This window comes from Pogona vitticeps, chromosome 1 (assembly GCF_051106095.1).
Source record: "Pogona vitticeps strain Pit_001003342236 chromosome 1, PviZW2.1, whole genome shotgun sequence".
Lineage (NCBI taxonomy): Eukaryota > Metazoa > Chordata > Lepidosauria > Squamata > Agamidae > Pogona > Pogona vitticeps.
The window spans coordinates 245,668,078-245,687,151 of record NC_135783.1 but is presented as its reverse complement, the minus strand read 5'-3'; the positions used below and the strand labels follow the sequence as shown (position 1 = coordinate 245,687,151).

Genomic DNA, 19,074 nt, shown 5'->3' with positions numbered 1-19,074 from the left:
TGAGTAGACCATGTAGGGGAATTTATTACAGGCCTCTTTATGGGTCTTTATTCATCACAGCCCAATTGAGAAGGCTCCAGAATCAGTTGACTGCTTCTCCTCACAACGACCTTCCAGTGTCTGGTTGCTCCGGTACATGGGGCTACTGGTGGCATCCGGATGCAGCACTTTCTCTGATACCTGGTCAGAAGGAAGGGGATACAAAGACACGTTAGCATCTTATCTGGGAGCAGGAATCCCTGTGGTCTGTGCACCTCTGGGTTTAGAAGAGGTAGCTCTGTTAGTCTGTCCTAGCATGTAGGGCAACTCTGGATAATTCTCCTCACATTGAGGAGTGTGCTAGCAGTGTAGACCCCTGAGATAAATGTATTTAGTTTCAAAGTTCACATGCAACAAGCTCAGGCTTGTATGATTTAAGAGCTGAGCTTGGTGGTGATCCCCCACCTCTCCTAGTCTTTAAAGGCTCCCAAGCTCCTACTTCAGGATACACTTACATGATGCAATGCACCACATACCTCAGGGTGGCATACACAATTCTTCTTGCCTCTATTTTATCCTCACAACAACTCAGTGAGGTAGGTTTTGCTGAGGGAAGCTGATTGGCCTAAATTCACACTCAGCTACAAGGATGGGTAGGGATCTGAACCCATTTCTCTCAATAACTTGTTCAATGTATTTGCGAAGGCTTTCACGGTTGGGATCTAATGGTTGTCGTGGGTTTTTCGGGCTCTTTGGCCGTGTTCTGAAGGTTGTTCTTCCTAACGTTTTGCCAGTCTCTGCGGCCGGCATCTTCAGAGAACAGGAGTCAGAACTCTGTGCTCTGGTGCAGTTTGTTTGGGAGTTGAGTATTTATGGCTGTGTGATCAGCTTTTGTCCTTTTCAGGAAAATGGTGATCAGTGTGTTTTTGTTGTGGGTGTATTGTTGTGATAAGGAGGAGACTGTCTGTCACTGACTGATGGGTATCATTAGCTGGTCTTTTGTGTGTAGTGATCACCGGTCCTTGTGGCTGGGTAGAGTTCATTGACCTTTTGTCCACTGTATTTTTCAGTGCTGGGAGCCAGCAGTTCACACATAAATGTTTAATTATCCCTGGGAAGGTGCATTTCAAATGTCGACATGGCACACAGCTACCCTTCTCCCTCAGCCTTCTTTGCCATGACCACGATGCTCTTATACACCCCTTTCGCTGACATTCAAATCCCTTCTGTCTGTTTTTTTATGTTTAACAAGTAAAATAGTGCTGAACTGACAAGGCATTTATGAATTTCATTGCAGCTTTAGTCCTTAGAAGAGCGAACAGAAGGAAGGCTAATGGTGTAGGGTTTACCATACCCCACTCTGCCCATTGTTAGTGCTATCATCTGGACATGCCTGCGTCAAAGGACCAACAGAGGTGGTGATCACTGAAGTCAAAAACAACATAAAATAGTGTGACTGGAAATGCTACCAAAAACCCCGCAAGCCTTGCTGGCCAAACAAAATATGCTGCATACCAAATAATCAGATCTACTTGCAATTAGCACAAATGTTTTGTAATGGACAGAGCAAATATCGAAATGAACATTGAGGAACACTGCAGAGACAGTGGGACAAAAACTCATCTAGTTCTCTTTAAGGTTCTTAAACCCCTCACAATGATGGGAACCCTGGGGAACCACTGCTGGGAATGGACTAAGCTTTCTTCCCCAATACTGTAATGCCCCAAACCCCCCCCCCCAGCATTACGCCTCCACCATTGCGCTTAGAAGTTTTAAAACTGTCCATTAGCACCATTGGTTACCTTGCAGTAGGAGGTGTGAACTGTGGATCAAATGGCAGTATGGTGAATGGGTAGAAAATCAGGTCTAGACAGGAAGCCATGGAACAACTGTACAGTGATTCCATTGCTAGGAAATTGAGCCAAAACAAACCATGAAAGGGCTAGAAAGGCTGATCTGGGCAGGATTACACCTAGAATAGAAGGTAAAGGTTCCCCTTGACAATTAGTCCAGTCATGTCTAACTCTAGGGTGCAGTGCTCAGTCCTGTTTCCAAGCCATAGAGCCAGCGTTTGTCCAAAGACAGTTTCTGTGGTCATGTGGCCAGCGTGACCAGACACAGAACGCCGTTACCTCCCCATCGAGGTGGTACCTATGTATCTACTCACTTTTTTACATGCTTTCGAATGCTAGGTTGGCAGGAGCTGGGACAAGCGATGGGAGCTCACTCTGCCGCGTTGATTCGATCTTACGACTGCTGGTCTTCTGACCTTGCAGCACAGAGGCTTCTGCAGTTTAACCCGCAGCACCACCACATAGAAAAGGCCTCCCAAAAGTAGAAGTTTCTCATACACTCAGGAGCAAATGGATTTGGATTTGTGTGGATTTGGCAGGACAGAGCTGTATCAGAGTTGTGTCAGGGATGCCTCTTGTTGGCCAAGATGGGACAATGATAACTGTATAACCTTCACAGACCCACCTCTTCAAACTTTTTGGCTTTGTACTGATCTGCTCCCTTCAGGAAGTTTAGGAGAATGATATCACACAGGACAGTCCCCTAAAGTGAGAAAAGAGCAGGAGAGACAGTCTGTTGAGGGCAAGAAGGCAACATGTTAACAGAATGAATAATACCTGGCCTAACTTTTGATTGCACGCCGATCAAAATTTTCAGACAAATACAGATCTCTTACCCAAGTGGGAACTAATTCCTTGGGAGCTTCCAGAAATCAGACACTCCTTCATCCTTAATCAGATTAACATATGCTTTGGCACCTTTAGCAGAAACAGTACTATTCATCTGCGTAGGTAGGTAGGTAGGTAGGTAGGCAGGCAGGCAGGCAGGCAGGCAGGTAAGAAGTAATTAAGTAATTAAGTAAGTAATTAAGTAATTAAGTAAGTAATTAAGTAAGTAATTAAGTAATTAAGTAATTAAGGAATTAAGGAAGGAAGGAAGGAAGGAAGGAAGGAAGACCCCTGTCAGTGTATAAAATGCAGCTTTTAAGATGACAGAAATGTAACCTCCAGCACCACCAACAGGTGCAACACTCTTGAGATCTGAAATTCTGAGAACCAAGTAGATTGTGTCCAAACCCACAAAGGCTTGGCAGTTCTCTCCTAGAGACTACTACTAGTGCTGTATACTCTACAGTGTAGAGTGAGCAAAGACAAAACTGCAGACAAGAGAAATTGCTTACCACCCCAACCGATGTGAAGGCTGCTACAGTATTAATGAGGGTAGGGATGATGTTGAACTTCCCAGCCTGGAAGAACAGAAGGTAGAGTTAGCATGTATAAATAAGGGCTAATACAGCAGTGAGCAGGGAATAACAGTGAAGCATGATCTGGGAATGAACACTTTTGCCTCTTCCCATCTACTAGTTTGCACTGCTAATAAAATAATAATAACTTTCCTTTACAGGTTTTTTAAAATAGAATCTGCAAAGATTCTAGTACTGTATCAGTTGACAGTTTAAACAAGTTTTGTGCTAAACTGCTATCCTGATAAACCATCTCAAGGCTATCATGGTTCTCTCTGTCTGTCTGTCTGTCTGTCTGTCTGTCTGTCTGTCTGTCTGTCTGTCTGTCTGTCTGTCTGTCTGTCTGTCTGTCTGTCTATCTATCTATCTATCTATCTATCTATCTATCTATCTATCTATCTATCTATCTATCTATCTATCTATCTATCTAATCTGTCTCTGTCTGTCTGCCTGCCTGCCTACCTACATACCTACTGTACCTACCTACTTACCTACCTATGTCTCCCCAGATCATAATTATAACTGAAATGATTGCTCTGGTTCACATTTTGCACTATACTCATATACTGCTAAACCACTTTGTCGCTGTATTGGTTGTCAAAACAAGTGAGGAAAAGAAAAGAAGAGAAGAGATGCTGAGTTAACAACTAAATGCAACAAAAGTATTGAATATAGGCACATAACATTTTTTAGGTCTGCAAAACCTGAAGTTTATATTTATTTATTACCAGGGCGCGCTATAGGTGGGCAGGAACCAGGTATAAAAAGGAGTGTAAACAGGAATGGGTGGGAGTGGGGTAGAGAAGAAGCATTGCATATCTTGGAATTCTTTGCTAAAAGAAAGTCAGATGTATGATTCATATAACTGGTATGCTCTGGTATGTAGTACAGGGAGCATGAATCAACATGGAACAATCATCCAGTCTGGTCACATTAATTAGTGTACTTTCACCAATTACCCTGCAGGAATATTCTATTATTTCTATACATGCATGGGTATATGGGCTTTTTACTCTCCAAATGGGGATAGAAAATTCTGACCTTCAAATATTTTTGGCCTACAACTCCCATAATCCTTCATCATTGGCTATGCTGGCTAGGGTTGATAGGGGCTACAGGCAAAAACTGTCTGGATAGCCATGTGTTGCCTACCTCTGCTCTTGAGTTGTTATATGCCATAAATTCAGAACTGACTTATAGAGACCCTAATAGGGTTTTCAAGGTAAGTGAGGGATTTAAGGAGTGGTTTTAACAGTTCTACTCCCCCAGTGAGTTTCCATGGCTGAGCAGGGATTCGAACCCCCTCCTGCAGAGTACTGGTCTGTCATTCAATCCACTACACCCACACTGAATACTATCTGTTCTAGACAGACTCAAATTCTCACATTTAAGACTTCTCAGAAGGTCTCTCCGTAGATACAATTTTTTGTTTGTACAAATGGTCACTCACATTTCCATACACCAGAACATCAAAGCGGATGCCATATGCCTTCATCAGTGTGCGAAACTCAGTACCATTCTCTTGCTTGTAGTACTTGGCATACCTGGGGGCAAAAAGAAAAGCATATCTCCACCCATATATATGGTCCAACAGCAAACAAGTGTTAGTATCTGTCATGCGGTACATAGGTAACAGTGAAGTTCTCCAACAGAGTATGCTTTGGGGATCTGGCTTTCATCGAGTGGTACAAGGGGAGAGTTAGTGAGTAAATGTGCAGCTTGAAAGCATTAGGACAGTCTGTACGCCTAAACCAAAACTTGGAAGTTACGTTTTGGAGTATTGTGCCCAGGATCCCCCAACTAGCACAGCCAGTCTATGATGGCTTGGTGATTCTGGGAAATAGAGGGTAAACAACAACAACAACAACAACAACAACAACAACAACAACAACAACAACAACAACAACAACAACAACAACAACAACAACAACAACAACAACAAAATGGCTTTTCCAAGCTTTTGCCTCAACAGTTGAACCTCAGGTTTCTCTAGATTACTGCACTCAAATCAATTAGTATTGCCATTTTGATTATGTCATTATGTTTTTATGGGAATGAAGTGGGTGTGGGTTGTGGGATTCTGCTTGTTTGTACACCATCCAGAATAGTGTTAATTCACTAATTGTGTGGTATAATCAGTCAGTCACTCATTCAGTCATGTACAGTAAAGCAACCACTAAAATGCCATGAGAAATAAATGAAGTTGTTTAAGGACTCTATGAGTCCAAATGACATAGGAAGCAGGCAGAAAATTGGTCCATTTCACCCAGTATTGCCTATTCTACCGGTAAAAATTTTTTTTCCAGAATTTCAGGCCAAGGGATCTTCCTGATCATCTTCTACCTCTCACCTGGCTGTTTAATTAGAGATGGCCTGAGCTGAACAGGGCAGCTTCTGTCTGCAAACCATGTATTCTACCCCCCTCACCTTTCCCCTTCATCCTTTAAATCTAAAGGACACACACATCTGTGCAAACATTCTATGCTCACAGTAGATGTATCTTCTATATGTTGATGAAATGTTGTGTCCCTGTAACAATACCAGGCCAGGGGTTAGGCTTGTGAGTGCCAGGGACAGTATGTTTTTAAGAGAAAGCCAGACTGAAAGTTGAAGGGAGGGAGGTTTGGACTTGCCTGAAATTGTATCCGCGGGAGACTTTGCTCTTTTCAGAGACGCTGTCAAGACGACTAAATGAATACCTAGGGATGCAGTGCTCCCAAGAATGGTCCAGATCACACACCCATCCAATCTTGATCCCTATTATTCCACCCTGCACAGAGGGAGGGAAAGCCAAAACGAAACCACAATTCTATGAGAAACTGAGCAAAGCAGGCAGTTCCCATCTAGTAAGCAAGGGCAAGGAATGTAAAACAGATTCTGACAGCACATCCTTAAGACTACCCAATGCAGATTAATTGCCCTTCATGTTCTTTGACTCTTGGAACATACAATCTGAGTCAACAAAATCTAGTTAAAGTGTAAATTCTCTCCCGCCTTTCTCCCACACAACATTGTGAGATATTGATGGGGGGGGTGGAGGCGAGGAGAATGTGTAGCCAGGAAAACATTGTTGGGTTGTATTGCCCATCACAATGAGCTCAACAAGCCAGTGGTGAAAGAATAAGAGAACAGCAGCTCATCAATATCTGAGGGCCGCATACTCCCCATCCCTAAATTAACCCTAAGTATTTCCCAAGGAGGTCAGAGATCAAGCATTACATCAGTGCAAGGCAGGCTAGTCTGAGTAAAAGTAATGGTCCCCAAGAGTCTGAGAGAATTTTGCAGATGAGTAGGAGTTGGAAGATTCAAACCTAGACCCTGGAAAGCCAACACAAAATACCCCTCCCACCCCACCATGGTCACAGAGTGCATATGCCAATGTCACATATTGCCAGCACTCATTCTTACCGTCCCAGCCAGTGTGGAAAAGTTCTGGCCAGCAAATCTCACTATGTCCCCAAGGCGCAGGATAGGACAGAAGGGCTGCCGTACAGGGTCAAAATGACATGTCTTAATATCTTCACTGGTGAGGCTGGGTAGGAGGTTTCCCCTGCAAAGGAGGCAAAGGAAACCACGCTGAGATGAAAACTGCTGGTCTCCCAAAGGAAGCAGGGAAAGGACAGAGGTGGGACCATTCTGAGCGAGATACAATAAAACCAAGATTCCAACTGCTTCCCAACCAATCTCTTCATCTTGCACTAACTGGAGTTGAATGATGGTGTAAATGAGACTGGTCCCAAGAATTGTAGGCAGTTTGTTAAAGGGACCTGCTCTTGAATCCAACCTTACCTCCTGCTTGGAATGACAGGGCTGAAGATAGAACAAGTGGTCCATCACTCTCCTGAAGAGCTAGCAAAAATGCAACACCAAGATGGCTTGCCTAGATCTGCTACACGGGGTCCTGGACTTGTGTCTCCTTTTGCTGTCAGATGCTTGCTGGCACCTGAACGCAAAACATTTGACCTCTAGATTTTACAGCAGGCATAAAGTAACTTTGGTTCTCCAGTTGCTCTGTACTACATCTCCCACAATCCCGAATTATGAGCTGAGTTTGGATTCTGGGAGGTGAGGTTCCAAAATATTTCAACCCCTCCATTTTAGAGTCTACAATAAAGAGGTGTGTGGTCTGTGAGAAAACCAGTTCTGTGTAAGGCACATTCCTGCCAGTGTACAAACCACAGCTGGATCTACAACTTCTCTAGCTTGTTGTGAAAACAGGGACAATGGTTAGTCTCCACAGAAACAAGTTCGATGGCAATTTTGCACTCCATCACAGACAAAGTGTCATGGCTGTGTTATAAGCCCTGCTTTTGGTGCATAGTGTTTCTCTGACCTAGGACTGTGGTAGGACAGCTATTGTGCACCTGCTTCTCATTCTTTAAATGGGGCCATTTGCAAAGCCCATCATGCAGGATGTTGAGAAGAAATTTGTGTCCTAAAGGCATTTCCAGGAGATGATTTTCAACCAACTCTATCAAAAACTTGCCGGAAATCAAACTCCTGAACACACTCATTTTGAGCTCCAATTTATGATTGTAGTTCCCTTACTCACTTTTCAAAATTGAACAGTGGGAAGCGAATGCTGTTCTTAATGAAGAGTGTGAAGTTTTCTGCTTCTAGCATGACAGGTCTGTAGGGAGAAAAATGACTAAAATCAGTTCCTTGAAATGAGGTGAATCTAGGAAGCAAAGGCTAGTAGAAAGACACTTCCTCTTAAGAGTTATTTCTTATCCTTGGAAATCCATTTTGTCCTAGACACACTGGGAAGGACCTGATACTTGCACTAGAGGAGGGGGAAGCCATGACTGATGTCATTGGGAACCCTTCAACCAACCCAGGGCTCTTCCAGACAGAGAATTTGGTCAACAAAAATACCTGATTGGTCTCCAATGATCTGGACTCTGTCCCCTATTCCCCACTCCTGCAAGCAACATTCCTAGATTGATTTAAGACAAATACTGGTGGGTGCAGATGAGATAACCACATTTGACAGTGAAACATGGCTGTTTATTTTATTTTAAATACATTTCAGTAATCCATTTATGAAGACCACAGAGAAAGGGATTCCCTCGTATTACATCAAGGGCAGGGCTACGCTTCTCTGTGAGATGCTAAGATTCTATCTTGCACTGACTGGCTAGAACCAGTTGGAGATTGGAACTTGGTTTTGAATGTCCAGAGATGGGGCTCAAGTCACAGCTGAAGCCTAAACTCTTGCCATTGAAGACAAGGCAATCTACTGCTGCCCCAATTCCTATCAAAGGGTTCATTATGCAGACAGTGATCCCTTTGCTTTGAAATAACCATGGGCTATTCTAAATGAGCACTTACACATCAACATTGTCCACCTCTGCTGGGCACCAACCTTGGATCTGACAGGTACGGAAAGTGGCGTTGTAATTAACACATCGACCCGTTAGGATCCCTGCAGAAGAAAATAGCCTTTCATGTAAAGATTACGTTAAAAATCAAAATCCAGCATGATCCACCTGTTCTTTCAAAGCCTGCTGAGGAATTTATGTGCATCTCAAATAGAACAACCAGCTGGACCTCTCACTTTTTAGCTCATTATAATGTGTTCATTTAAGGTCTTAGCGCTGAACAAATGTGTACATCGCACATTTAGATCAGTCCATTGGAAGTCTAACTCTAACAACCTGTTAAGAATTTATTCTTGTCAAGTTTAGTGTCAACTGTTTGTTTGGGGTCAACTATGAATCTGCCTACTGGAGCAAATTCACTACTTCCCTGTTTCCCCTAAAATATGACCTAACCTGAAAATAAGCCCTTGTATGATTTTTCAGGACGCTTGAAATATAAGCCTTACCCAAAAAATAAGCCCCAGTTAAGTGAAAACCCACCCTCCACCATTGTGCAGCAACCAGAAGATGACAGGAATGTAAAATAAAACATCCCCTGAAAACAAGCCCTAATGTTTTTTTGAGCAAAAAGTAATATAAGACCCTGTCTTGTTTTGGGCAAAATATGGTAGCACTTTATAGCCTTTACAATATGTAGAGCATTCTTGAAAACCTTGAAGGGTTTCTCCCCTCCTCAGAAATATAAGAGATTTTTCCACTTTGACAGAAGACATACCAAGGTTGAGAACTAACAGCTTGTCAAAGCCCAGACAAAGTACGTTGACATAGGTGGGATTTGAACACTGAGCTCCAAGACTAGGGAGTTTCTGATGTACTTTCTTTGTGCCACACTGACTTTTCTTAGTCCAGCCTCTTCCACAGATTCAGTGCAAATTATAACATTTTAATCTTCCATATCTAAACGGCAAACCACTGCTGGGATATGTATGCCCAGCTCATTGTTTTTGATGACCTTCAATGAATTCCCCCATCCCGTCTGCTGCAAAATGTACTATGGTGTCAGAAAAGGGGGGGGGGGTGATTTTTTCAAGCCCAACAGCATTGCTAGAACCACGATTCAGCTTAAAACAAGATGCTTGTTACCCATGCACCTTGTTTTGCAGAGAAATTGCATCATCTTTGACATTGCAACGGCGAGTGCTAGCCTTCAATTCGTTTTGCCTCTGTTCTCATTAGGGGGCCAAATTTGCTTACCCCCTCCAGTGGTGGGAACAGGCCTCTTGCAATCATTGTCTGACTTACACTTGTACTCTGGTTGATTCTGAAACAGAAAAGAGCAGATATGTGAAGAGATAATAAATCTCTGCCATTTTCCCCCTATTTTTATCTTGTCCCCTTGCTGCTGTTCTGAGATGTATAGACTTCTCAGAAAGTATTCACTTTGCTCTCCCAGGTCCCACCTGCCATTAGTGGCCAGATTATGATGGACGGAGGACGTAATTGCTCAGCTTGTGGACAGATATGGGAGGTGGCACTTCTTGAATCAGCCATAAGTCACCAAATACAGTACTTAGAATAATGGAATCATAGAAAAATGGAAAGGGCTGATAAAGGACATCGAGTCCAACCCCCTGCTCAATGCAGGAATCCAAATCAAAGTATATCTGACAGAGGGTTGTCTAACTTTCTCTTGAATGCCTCCAGTGTTTGGAGCGCTCACCGCCTCCAGAGGTAATTGGTAATTGTATTGCTCTAACAGGATTTTTTCCCCCGATAGGTTTCCTGTAACTTGAGCCTATTATTACGGAATCTTCACTCTGGGATGATAGAGAACAGATCCTGCCCCTCCCCTGTATGACAATCTTTCAAGTATTTTAACAGTGCTAGCATATTTCTCCCCCACCCTTCTTTACTCAAGTCTAAACATGCTCAGTTCTTTCAGTCTTTCCTCACAGGGCTTGGTTTCCAGTTGACTGAAGCTCAATAGTAGGTCATGTGCTTAGCATACAAATGGTCCCAGGTCCCATGTTTGGATGGAAACAATCCTGCTCTGAACTCTTGGAGGCTCACTGCCAATCAACCTGAGCTAGACTTTCTGTACTGCAGTTTTAGGCACATCCTGTCCCTCTGTAGCCTTTCAAAAATAGCAGATTTGGGGGAGGCAGCACAATAGGCTGAGCTCCTCTACAGTCTTGAACCTTGCCTACCCACCCCCAGATCCATGAGAATCTGCCCAAGGCAGGGGAAACCACATCCCTTGATTCTTTCTTCCCTCACCTTCTTACCTCAGGGCAGAAGCCTTGTACCTGGTTCTCTGTCACAATGAGTTTGGTGATGATAACGAAGACTGATGTTCCCTAAAAAGGGTGGCATGGGAGTGGGGGTTAAAAAGATGAGAAAGGAGAAAATATGTCATGCTGAGGAATCTAAAGGCACAGTGGAAGAAGAACAGACAAGTGAACAAGAGAGAGAGAGAATAATTATTCCCATAAGTCCTTCCCCCCCCCCGCCTCAGTTTTTACTAGCCTGTCCATCTGTTAGATACTTGCGGCACCAATGACATAAAGGATAAATAACTGACTCTTGACAGATTTGCAAAAGCTCTCTTGCCCCATCACCAGGAGGCAACCTTTACAGGCTGCAAGACCTGTGACCATTTAAAAGTCTGAATCAGACTTTGTAAAACACGAGAGACTTTAAGGCCTCAGTCAGAAAGGACATGAAGTTTTTATATCTTTTCCCCATTACTTTTAGTAACCAAAGCAATCCTGAATGCTCTTCCTGTCAAGAAATTGGAAAAATAGGGGATCATGGTTTCTGTTGCTTTTCTGGAAAATAAGGCTATGCAATTTGTTCCTAGGATGAACTGATCAAGAGAAGGGGGAGAAAGTGCCCACCGTTAACTGGGAGGCAGCAAACACCTCCATCTTATTTCTGTGAGAAAGGAGGCTTCAAGGCCGGACTAAGCTTGCTCCCTGGTACAGAATTAATTAGCAGAATGATTTCAGCTGAGTGAACGGATGGGAGGACAGGAGTTACTTTCTTCTTCATTAAAGACCAGGAAAACTTGACACCTGATTGCTAGATCTTCTGGATAGGTCTGGCAACTGGCATTTTTGGTATAAAAGTGGGGGAAAATTTACTTAGTTTAGCCTAGCTATCTCTTAGGAGAATGTTATGCTCATCTGCTGATCTGTTACATCACTTGCACTCTGCATATGCTCTGGAACTATTCTAAAGGTCTGCTAGGATGTATTTGTTTAGGTTAGCTAGCTTTCGTATCTTCTTGAGGGATTGTTCTGGAATTATTGCTTCCTCACACCTTCTGATTGCTTATTTTATTCCACAAGCCTTTGACTATTCTATAACTGTTGAAGCTGTGCTGAAGTTCTTCTCTTTGTCTTTTTACACCACCCATAATAAAATACAAAATTTTTACTACTGTTTAGTCATTTTGGAGTAAAGCCTACATAAAACTAGGCTTGCCTTATCTACCAGAAGCCTGAGTGTTCTGTGGGTATTTTTGGTGTTCCTATCTTGCAGGGTTGATGTAAGAGTCAAAGCGCTCAATAACGTAGATCTTTGGTAACTCCCTGGAAGCACTGCTAGGTCAGACTGGACTAAGGCATTGAAAGCATGCCTAGTAAGATGATTTTCCCCAGCCACCAGCACATTTTGCCCTCCTGTAACTTTACTCACACCAGGAATGTCAGGTTAGCATTGGTGAGTGGTTATTATAGGCCTCTGAAACCTAGGCTAATCTTGACATTTCCCAAACAACATAGCTTTATTTGTTTTCACTCCCAATTATTTCCCACCCAAGCTGCTCATCCATTTTCTCCCTATGGTTAAAAAAAAGCCCAGGAGCAAATTTTCAGCAGAAAAAACTCCTCACACCATCAGCTGCCCTCCCCTGCTGTTTCTCTGTTTAAATTTACAGGGTGACCTCAGACACTAAGTCCTGCCAATCCGATGTGCAGTCAGTTTTGGATTCAGTGGATGGTACTTCACTGAATATTTGAAAGGCGACTTTTAGAAACCTACAGTTTGCATGTTCTTATGTGAATTCAACTTCAGGCAGTATCCATGTGAATTGCTAGAAGCTGAATGGGGAGGTTATGGCCTCACTTCACATACTGTATTGTCAAAAGCTGCCGTGTTTCTGCATTGCTAGAGGTCCATTTCACAAGCATGCATATTTTCAACTTTATGTATCACAGGGATATACAGTATCATATGGAAATATGTACTAGGGAGTTGAGATCAACTACGGCTCCTTGCAGTACTGATGAACAAGGATGCAACCTATAGAGCAGCAAAAATGCAGTCCTCTGTGAAGTCGTACTCAGGACGTCAGCTTGCCCTGGATAAATTTGCTTTAGCCAACCACACAGGAATCAGCAGAAAGAGAGGAAGAAACTGCCAATCAGCCCGTTTGCAGCTTGTTAAGGCAGCTTCTCTGCTGCAGCCGTCCAGATCTGGAGGATGCACAGCGACAGCAGAAGCTGCCTAACAAGCTGCAAGCAGGGGCTGCTTGGCAATTTCCTCATCCCCCTTTCTCTCTTTTTGGGTCTCCTAGGTGCCAAGTGCAATTTTGTTCCAGCATTGGTACTGAGCTGAAGGAAGTAAGTAAGTTTGGAGACAAGGAGTGCTCAGTTGAAGGGAACTGATGCTCCCATGAGTGCTCCTTTTCTTCCTCTTTCCCTACCTGACCAACCGCCAGCAACCCTCCCTGCACATGCTTTTCTGCATCAGCTAGAGACAATACTGTCTGAATCAATGTTAATGCATTTGGTTGCACAAAAGGTGATGGAGGAAAAATGTATAGATGGGAGTGGGGGAACTCCAGGCTGATTTACATTGACTTGTAGTCAACAGAAAATAATATGAATCTGACTATTTCAATCCTGGAGGAATTCCTTTATTATTTGTCACCAGCCCCCTAAGAGAGCTGATGCAGAGTTTGGGAAGCTACTTTTAAAATTATAATTAGTTACATTGGCAGTTCTTCAGTTACAAACAGTAGTTAATTATTGTAATAGCTGCTTTTTAAAAAAATGACTCCTTCCTTTTCTGTTTCTCAGAAGTAACTAATTATTTTTAGGGGCCTCCTAGGTAGAACATGGACTTGATCAGTCTCTGAAGATCCAGTGATCAGCCATAGAGATTTCCAACTCCTCTTCTCTCTGAAGATTCAGAGTCTCCCATGAAATCCCCTTTGTCACTGGGAAGCTGTGGGGTGCAATGAGATGGGAGGCAAATCTTTAATTACAGAAAATCTCTGCCAGCAAGATGACTTTTTCCAGCAACCGTGACTTTTGATAATTAAAGGCTCCCACCTGGTGCTCCCTGCACCAGAAATGCTGAGAAGCCCAAAGTGTATTTATAATAGTAACAATAACTAATAACATTCCAGTCTAGCACGTTGCATAGGGTAGTTGCTGGAAACATAAAATGGAAAGGGGAAAAGAATCATGACTATTGGCTGAATAGCTCAGTAGTTTAGATATCTGTCTGTGGAGCCAGAGGTTGGGTGTTCGATTCCCCACTGGGTCTCTGCACAGTACCAGGGCATCCCCAGAAGAAAGGAATGGTAAGCTACCTCTGAGTATTCTCTACTTGGAAAATCCTGAAAACAGTCCCCATAAGTCAGAATTCACATGACAGCCCATCATCATGATGATTATATACCATCCTAAACTGTTTCAGGAATGGGTACCTAAAGATGAAATACGTAACTTCTCCCAGGTGGTTGTGAGATGAGGACCAGTACTGAAATAAAACCAAACCACCACCACCCTTAGGCTTGCTGCAAAATGAAGATCGAAATCCTGTTCATTTTCACATAATGCAAAGTTATGCCAGAGGAAGCATGCTGAGCATGACACCCAGGCACTCCAGATTGCTCAACTGGATTGCACAGTCAACCACATCACTCCCAGTTTGCTCACTGCATGGCACAAATGTGGAACTACTTTGTGCATTTCGTTTCCACCCTACCACACTTCACCTAATACAGTATGTGCCCAACTTTGCGTTGCACATGAATAGAATGGATTTCAGCCATTAAGTCTGGAAAGAAGGACAATCCAATTCACAACAATGAACACTCATTTTCCATGCATGTGTCCCAAACAGGCCCAGCTGGGTTGGCAAAAGGACGGAGAGCTGGCTTCTTTCTCTTCTCAGCTGGGAAGGAAATGAGAATAGAAACAGACTTTCCTCTTATTCCTTGATGTGTCACTTCCCTTCTCTCTCCACACCACCATTTCCCCCTTTCTGAAATAAAGAAATATTACTCACAATTTCCAAGACTATTTATAAAAACATTCCCTCATCATAGTTTTCAGAAATCAAACTAAATAAGTTGAAACACGGCATTCAAATCTTTGAAAAGAAAGCAGGACCTGCAATGAAACACTGAATCGCAAAGTGCTTCTTCTGTTCTGGATAACGTGTTCCGTTCCACCCATCCGTGGTTTTCCCCTTAATCAGCATTTTGGGGTCACTAAGCATAGCTAGACCTGGCTGCTCCGTTTTAGGGCCTCTGCCACTGAAGGATATCTTCCTTGAACTATTGATGTAATTCTGAAAGCCTAGATGCTCCCTCAGGCCTGCTGATGCCTTCTTCTTCTTTGTGTGTGTGTGTTGGGGGGGGGGGCTGGTGCTATTTTGGCTACAAAGTAATAGCACTCACAGGCTGAACATCAGAAATAGAAGGAATAATAAAGTGCCTTTATAGCGAGTTCAATGGTGAGGGAGGTATGCTTATCTTCAGGATATTAAAACACTTCCTTTACTGGCTTCTGTCACTCAAGCTGCACAGTAACAGGTCAGGATGCTGGGCTCGCTTCCATTATACAGGAGCACAGGAAGTTGTTTTGTCCAGAGTCAGGCCATTAGTCCATCCAGTCCAATGCCATCACCTCTGACTGGCAGCAGTGCCCCAGGATCTCCAGCAGGGTTTCTAGCTCTCCTTAGAGACCCTGGTATTCTCTGACGCTTCCCCATGCTTGTACTTAACCAGGCCTGACCCTGCTTGCCTTTGTTTTCAAAAGTTCAATTTAGAGAGGCTTGTGTCTCCCAGGGAATTTGGGGGGTGGCTGGATCCATCATTCTTTTGCCTTCCAAAAGTACTTATTTGGGGGCAGGAGTTGTCTCTGGCTGAGACTTAGCTGCCAGGGCTTTTCTTTTTGGACTTTTTTGGCTTCTGTGCCACAGTGGGTTGGGGGGGGGTTCCTAATTACATTATACAGAGGGGGGGATTTGTTTAGGCAGGCAGGTCACATTTTAGTAAAAGAATTACACCACCATCATTCTAAAAATAAAAATGACACATACACTCTCTATTAGTTTACTTCCTCAATCTCTATTGTTTTATTTGTTTAGTTGGTTTTGTTAGGCAGGCAGTAGAAAATGAAGGGATTTCTTCAGGGGCAATCCAATGGGGAAGAAGGCTGTGAAGCTACGCAGGCTAGGTAGCAGCACTCTCATCATGACCACCACATGCACAACCATGTCTACGATAACCAGTGCTGCCACTGTCTCTCCTCTCGTGGCCTTGTAGGCAAGCAGCAAAGCAAAGCTTCCAGAGGTGCCAAAAGAACTGCCTCTCCTCTTCCTAGAGGAATCTGATGAGTGACTGGTTTCCGAAGATACCCAGTCCAAGTTGGAACCAGTAATGGCAGAAAAGGCTTCACAGCCCCCCCCCCAGTTCCCAGAGTCATCTGCTCCCTGCTTCCAGACCACCAGCACCCCTGGGACACAGAGCTCTTCCCAGGCCAGCAGTCAGGGGCAGGCAGTGGGTCCTCGTTTGGGCAAACATGGCAGAAGGGCCATGTGGGATCATTTCATGGCGCTCAGCAATAACCCACAGCTGGCACACTGCAATACTTGCCTTGGGGTGGTCCAAAGGGGGTCAGACCCCAGGCACCTGTCCTCCACCACCGCCAACATCTGGAGAGGTGCCACCCTAGGTTGCTGGCCAGGGAAGGCACTTTGTCCATGCCATCTGGGAGAGGGAAAAGAGCAGCTCCAGGGGAGGCAGAAGGGAGGCAGGAGGAGGTGCCTCTTTTCAAAAGGGCAGACACGGGGGTTTCTGGGGATGGGAGCATGAGTCAGGCCATGCTCCATGAAGTGGCACCCATTGGGTCTGCCATGACCCTCAGCCAGCGGTCGAAGGGCAAGACCCAGCAGGCAGCCACTCATCTCATTGCCAAGATAATCACCCTGCTCGGACTTCCACTGTCCACTGCGGAATCCCACGCCTTCCACCATTATTTTTGCCCCTGGTATGACTTCCCCTCACAGAGAACTCTCAGTTCTAGAGTGCTGCCCTCACTCTATGACTCTGTGAGGGAGGTGGTCCGTGACCGTTTTTCACGGCTACAGGGGCGCAAGGTGCACTTCACAGCGGACCTGTGGAGCGGAAGTCAGCACGGCTATCTCTCGCTCACAGCCCACTGGTGGCAGCCAGAGGACTAGAGTAGTGGCAGGGCTGCAGGGGGAGGCCCTTGCCCTGCCCCCAGGCTACAGGTCTGTTCTGCTGCAGGTACGGCACATGGAAGCTCAGGCAATGGGGAGGAACATCGCCGATGAGTTCCTGTCAATGCTGCAGGAGTGGGCACCGGAGGGGGAGGTGACCCATGGCCACATGGTCACAGATGCTGGGCGGAACATGTTGGCGGCATTGAATGCAGCGGGCTTTGAGGGCATCATACACATGGCACACAAATTACAGCTTGTGGTGCGCAATGTCCTTGGCCTGGGCAGCCACATCAAACCCGAGTGGGACGCAGGCACCTGGGAGACGTGGGCACTCCTGGAGCAATGCTGCCAACTGGTGGGCCAGTTCTCCCACAGCCTGAAAGCTGCCCACGGGCTGTGTGAGAAGCAGGAGGAGTTGGGTCAGGAGACCCACGTTCTCCTGACAGACCTGCCCACCAGGTGGAACTCCATCTACACCTTGGTGTCCCACCTGGTGGAGCAGAAGGCCGTTTTGGAGGGCGTCATGTCCTCCATGCCCATTCTGCCCAGGGGGGGAAGAGGTGGGCATCAGTGCCATGGATTGGCTGGCCCTCTCCCAGATGGTGGAGGTGCTCAAGCCCTTCCTGGAAACCACAGACACCTTGTGTGGTTATATGGCAAGCCTGGGGCAGGTCATTCCCCTGATTCATGCCCTCGATCGGTCTCTGGAGACTGCTGTGGCACCAGGATCCTCCCTCCTTCCATGGACCAGGGCTTTGGTGAAGAGGTTGCAGGCAAGCATGCAGAAGCGACTCCATCCTGTCTACATCGACAGAGCTTACCGCATGGTCTGCTTGTGTGATCCTCGAATCAAGGGGGGGCTTGGCAGCATGCACCTCAGACCTTGGGAAGTGGAGAATGGAGCTCTCCACTGAGGTCCTCAGGGCGTTGGGGGCACAAAGTCTGCATGGGGAGATGGGAACATCAGGCCATGAGGGGCAGGGTGGTTTGCCTGAACCACAAGGAAGGACTTCACCTGGTGAAGGCTCCATTCACCATCAACATTACTGAAGCTCTGTGGTGACCTTGGTACTTGCCTCAGAAGAAAGATAGTTGGCTGAGGAGGATTTGGTAGAGATAATGGTGCGGGAATATCCGGCTGAATCCCCTAAGCCCCACCAGTCAGATCCCCTCCATTACTGGGCTAAGAAACTGGTCATATGGCCAGAGTTGTCCAATGTGGCCGTGGACCTCCTTTCCACCCCAATCCCCACCAGCGTTTAGAGCGAGCACGTGTTCTCCCATCTCGGAGACATACTCTGACCATGCCACTCGCATTTGGATCCCGTTACTGTAGAGAGACTGTCGTTCATCAAGGTGAACCTTCCCTTGTTGGGCTTCCTCTCACTGAACCCAAAGAGGTAGGGTTCCAATGAGAGTCTCTCCCTTAACACACCACCTGCCAGCCTGCCCTCTTGGCACACCCAAAGCCTGTCCCAGCACCCCCGGACATGACAAGTGGGCCAGCCTGTCTCAGCCCCCCCAAAACCTCCGAGGGCTATCTTTATCATATCTGAGCGGTCTCAGCAGCCAAGTTGTAATCCCCCCCCCAGCTTTCTAGTTCTAAATGAGCATCTTTGCTTGTTTGAAGGTTGTCAGCAAGTCTAGTTAGACATTGATCTGTCTCAGACCCACCCAAAGCCTGTCCAGGCGTTGCCCCATCACTCGGTTTCTGATTGCAGAGCACCTGTTTCTGACAGCCCCGTGACCCCACGGATTAGCCGCCATTAGTAGCACCAGGCTTGGACCCTTTTCTCCTGTTGGTGCTACTGATTCCCTGAGAGGCAGACTCTGGTCCCCGAGCCTGTCCATACATCCCCCATACCAAGATGGACAACAGCAGCAGCAGCAGCAGCAACAACAACAACAACAACAGCACCTACAGTGGTACCTTCACTTGCGAACTTAACCCATATTGGCACGACGTTCGTAAGTCGAAGCACCATTTCCCATTGAAATGCATGGGGACGGGCCCTGCGGATTAACCGCTGT

At 45.4% G+C, this 19,074-nt stretch overlaps 1 protein-coding gene across 1 annotated transcript in view; it reads right to left on the bottom strand.

The window, feature by feature from the left end:
* P2RX3 (purinergic receptor P2X 3) overlaps window positions 1-19,074 on the bottom strand; it is a 44,165-nt gene continuing 25,091 nt past the window's right edge. The window contains exons 3-12 of the mRNA XM_072985418.2: window positions 10,842-10,913; window positions 9,811-9,877; window positions 8,567-8,660; window positions 7,788-7,865; window positions 6,644-6,785; window positions 5,869-6,005; window positions 4,686-4,779; window positions 3,173-3,238; window positions 2,458-2,535; window positions 1-180 (exon numbers count right to left, since the gene is read on the bottom strand). Coding sequence (XP_072841519.2) covers window positions 55-180; window positions 2,458-2,535; window positions 3,173-3,238; window positions 4,686-4,779; window positions 5,869-6,005; window positions 6,644-6,785; window positions 7,788-7,865; window positions 8,567-8,660; window positions 9,811-9,877; window positions 10,842-10,913 — 954 coding nt within the window. The 3' untranslated portion in view covers window positions 1-54. The remainder of the gene's footprint in view (window positions 181-2,457; window positions 2,536-3,172; window positions 3,239-4,685; window positions 4,780-5,868; window positions 6,006-6,643; window positions 6,786-7,787; window positions 7,866-8,566; window positions 8,661-9,810; window positions 9,878-10,841; window positions 10,914-19,074) is intronic.